At 44.9% G+C, this 4,303-nt stretch overlaps 1 protein-coding gene across 1 annotated transcript in view; it reads left to right on the top strand.

Moving 5' to 3' along the window:
• The window catches only part of Tcerg1l (transcription elongation regulator 1 like), a 186,997-nt gene that overhangs the window by 165,106 nt on the left and 17,588 nt on the right, over window positions 1–4,303 (top strand). Inside the window, exon 9 of the mRNA XM_028787188.1 lies at window positions 406–541. Within this exon, the coding sequence (XP_028643021.1) occupies window positions 406–541 (136 nt within the window). The remainder of the gene's footprint in view (window positions 1–405; window positions 542–4,303) is intronic.

Here is a 4,303-nt window from a genome sequence, read left to right as displayed (position 1 = left end):
CTTCTCTTCTCTTCTCTTCTCTTCTCTTCTCTTCTCTTCTCTTCTCTCTCTCTCTCTCTCTCTCTCTCTCCTTTCTTCCCTTCTTCTCTTCCTTCCTTCCTTCCTTCCTTCCTTCCTTCCTTCCTTCCTTCCTTTCTCTCTTTCTTTCTTTCCTTCTTTCTCTCTTTTTCTCTTTCCTTGTTTTGTTTGTCTGAGACAATGTCTCACTCTGTAGTCTAGGCCTCACACTCACCACACTCCTGCTACCTCAGCCCTTCATGATCTGAGACTATATCCTTGAGCCAACAGATCCAACTCAAGACTCTTTGTTCCCTGAAGAGTCCTCTCAGGAGGAATTTAAGGTTTCAATGGGAACTAGTTGGATCTCCTTGGGCATGGTTAACTCTGCATCTTGTGTCCCTAAAGGACTGAAATCTGTGAAAACTCTGGACCAGAAGACACACAGCAAGTGGACAAGGGACCCCAGACACCACCCCCACAGATTCTCCTGCCCCTGGAAGAACGTGTGACCCATTTCCGAGACATGCTGCTGGAGAGAGGGGTAAGAACCCAGAACAATCTTGAGGGGATAGTGGGGAAGATCAGGGCTCTGGGAGGGTGGAGGGGACTTGGGAAAGACTGGTCTTCCCTACCCTTAGGAGTTAGGCTAGGCTGATCTTTAGTAGTTCAAGGAATTGAGGCCTGAGCAAACCAGGAGAAGCTAGCTCTCCGCTTCCTGTCTTAAAGCATAGTCTGCAAGGCATGGGTTGCTGGGCTGACAGAGAGGTATAAGCCAGTGTGGGAAATACTCCTGCCATCGCCAGGCTAGGTTTCAGGGCTCAAACCTCATGGATGACCCCCATTGGGTATCTTAAACCCACAGGGAATCTCACACCTCTGAATTAATTAGACTGTTTTTAAGTAAAGCGATTTTTGAATCTCGTTTTGAGTGGAAGAAACTGCATGTGAACCTCCTTCCAAGGACTTTTATTTCTTACTTTGGCTTTCGGGCACAAAATGAGCCAATACAATATTGTAGCCCAGTTGGATTTCTTCACCGAGTGCAGCTGAACACAGAAGGCAGTAATCAAGTCTGTGTGAGGGTAATTGTAATGAATATGGTAATGGCCTTGTGAATCCAAAGCAAAATCCCAAACTCTGCAGTGGCATGTTTCTCCCTGCCAGGTTGTCTCCTGGAGACACCTTTGCCTTCTCTGCAACAGATACAGAGAGGGCACAGAGCAGGGGTGTGGGGAGAGGCTAAGGGCTGGATCATCACTCCCACAGCAGGCAGGGCTCAGCTGGACACTGGGTGCTGGCCAAAGAAAGGAGGAACAGAGGCAAGGATGGCTCCTCAGGACTCTAGCAGAAAAGTATTCACCCCCACCTACCCATCAGGTAGTTTTCTCTTGGCATTATGAACATGTATACCTGTCACTTGAAATTAAACCTCAGTTTTTGCTCTCAGAAACTGGAAGGACCAAAGGTGACAGGGTATGAATGGGTTCAGGTGACTCTTGTCTAGCTTTAACAGTGGAGCCCAGTGGTAACTTCATTGTGCAAGACTTGAGCTCTTTCCTTCACTCAAGTATCCTTCTCAGTCTGCCCTGGGACACTCCATGTGGGCTCCTGTTCCCTGCCATGGTACAACTGCGTTTGCCATGACAGACCCCTGGGCATACAGGATACACTGAACCCCATTTCCCTGAGATTTCCTGGGTGTCCTATGGAGGCTGTTTAACCTGTGACTGGCATCTTACTCATATGCACATAACTGGCTCCTGCAAGCCTTAAAGGAACCCATGTATTGTGTGAGGAAAGTTTGTTCCCTGGAAGGGCTGTTGTTTGTTTTCCAGATGCTGCGCGCTTGCCCCAGAGAACAGACACAGGATAGTGTGGGACTCATTAGGGTAATGGACCATATATCCATCTCCCTCAGGGCTGAGTGCCTGAGTTTAGCTCTGTGACCTCCAAGATTTCTTGAGAAATTCTCATGCTATTAGAGTATCTCCACCTCCAGCCCCTTATTCTTTACAGCTTCCATCCATGAAGACTGTCTGGTCATTTCTACAGGGTCCTAGTCAGCTGGATCAGCACAGTACCATGAAGTATTTTTAAAATTTATGTTTATTTATTTATTGTGTGAGTGCATGTGTGTGCATACACACACACATGCATACACACATACACACATACACACGACATGGGATACATGTTGAAGCTGGAGGACAACTTGATAATGTCTGTTCTCTACCTTGTGGACCCTGGGGATTGAACTCAGGTCTTATGGCACCATAGACACCTTAAGCCATCTCTCTGGTCATGAGCTTTTGAGAAGTGCAAGGAGAAATTTCACTCCATCCTATGTTTTGGAAACCATTGAGTCCAGTGTCTTCATGCAGTCTTCCAGCAACTTGTAGGGATGGCGACTAGGGCTGGCATTGCCTTCCTGGGCAAGGACTAGGTAGGGTAAGATCACAGGACCCTAAAGGTCTCCAAAGAGCTTTGCTGGAGGGATTTTACTAATGATATTTTAGTGCACGCTCAACTCATCAGGGCGGATGATTCAGCTCAGCATTTGAGTTGGAGAAGCTTATATGAAAATCAGCAAGAACAATAGGTGTATGAGAATCAATGCCCAGTGCTGCACTGACTCCAAAAATGCCTGCGAACTCCTTCAGTTCTGGAGTAGAACAGGCCAATCTAAGTTTACTGCCCCATCATAAAGCAGGGCTACCACCCGCAATACTCAGACTTTATAAAATATGCCAGCCAATTTCATAAGTCACTCATGCTCATGAGAATTTGATAGCTGAGCCCAGGAGACTTTGAGCTGCTTAAAGAATGAGCTGTAGAAAGGTCACGCTTTATGGACTGAGTGATTAACAAGATTTTTATATTGCGTTTGCTGAGTACTTAGTTCAGAAACCTGTGTGCTTACGGAATGATGAAGCCAGGCATGGAGGATTTCTAATACTTTCAAAAGACAAGTCTTGGGTTTTCCCAGAGGATTTTGGGCTAGGGAGGGGCTCTAGTTATGTGCTTTTGTAGCCAGCAGGAGATGGCTCAATAAAGGTTTCTGTTTTATTTATTTAGTTCTTGTACAGCCACAAATCACAAGGGGACTTTTTTTTTTAAGCTCTATTTAATTGAGTAGCAGGTTGCTGGTTTTCTCCTGCCTGTTTAGCTGAGTCCATGGGAGAAAGGGTGTTGGGAATGTCTTTCTATAGCATCCTTGATGCTTGGTGCTTGCCTATCCAGGGCTGTAGAGAGAAGTCCTTTCAGAGTGCTGGACTTAAGCAATGTAGGAGCTCAGAGCTGCCTGCCTCTGGGTGAACCCAGAATCAGTCTGTCTGAAGAAGTGAACCTCTTAGACACTGCCCAGCACTATAGCCAGTTCCAGGAGATGCCCTGAAATTCGAGTTCACAATTATGTCAAAATACAGAAAAGAATAATTAATAGGTAGACTCATCACATAGTGGCTATTGATCAAATTGAACAGCCCGGATCACTATGGAGTCCTTCTGAAGCTGGTATGGCCAGTGTGGAACAGACAGAGGCTGCATAGTTAGTGGCCATCATCCCTGGAGAGATTTGGCAGGCTCTGGGCCAGGATAGTGCTGAAAGGAGGGGTTTATTATCATGGTCACAGAAGAAGATACCATGCATAAGTGGTTCTGATGGCAAGTGCATATGCTATCCGATGCCCCTTGACTTTTAGGGGGAAGTTTATCTGCTCCATGTTCTTGGGGCAGACCTTGAGTATCGTGGGCATGGAACCTTTTGCTAATAAAATAAAATGGGATGACACATGCTGCTTATCACGGAAAATAAAAGGTGAACATATGAAATTGATTGTTAGTAAATTAACCAAGTTTGCAAAGTTGCATGAAGATCAGCAAGCAACACAAATCCTACTGTAAAGGGATTATTCACTAGTGGAATATACTTAATTTTATACTTCTTTCCTAGAAATGATTTTTAGGTGGTGGGACACATGTGTACTATGTGCATGGCCCTGGGTTCTATGCCCAGAACCTCAAAAATATAAAATAAAGTTTAAAGAGACTTTAAAAACTCAAGATTGAAGACCTTTATAGTATATCTGATTCTGAGTTGCAATTGAACACCCTTGAACCAATTTCTTTTTCTCAGTCAGTCCCATAAGGTTCAGAGTTTACAAATGTACGTGCATATTATCTATTCTTGCCAGTAGCTCATAATTAAATTAGTATGAACTCTAATGAAACTTCTCTCTATCTCTCCCTCTCTAAGTGTGTGTGTGTGTGTGTGTGTGTGTGTGTGTGTGTGTGTGTGTGTGTG

This window comes from Grammomys surdaster, unplaced genomic scaffold, assembly GCF_004785775.1.
Source record: "Grammomys surdaster isolate TR1022 unplaced genomic scaffold, NIH_TR_1.0 125612, whole genome shotgun sequence".
In the NCBI taxonomy this organism is placed as follows: Eukaryota; Metazoa; Chordata; class Mammalia; order Rodentia; family Muridae; genus Grammomys; species Grammomys surdaster.
Note: the sequence above shows the minus strand (reverse complement) of the source record. Positions and strands in the feature narration are given on the sequence as shown.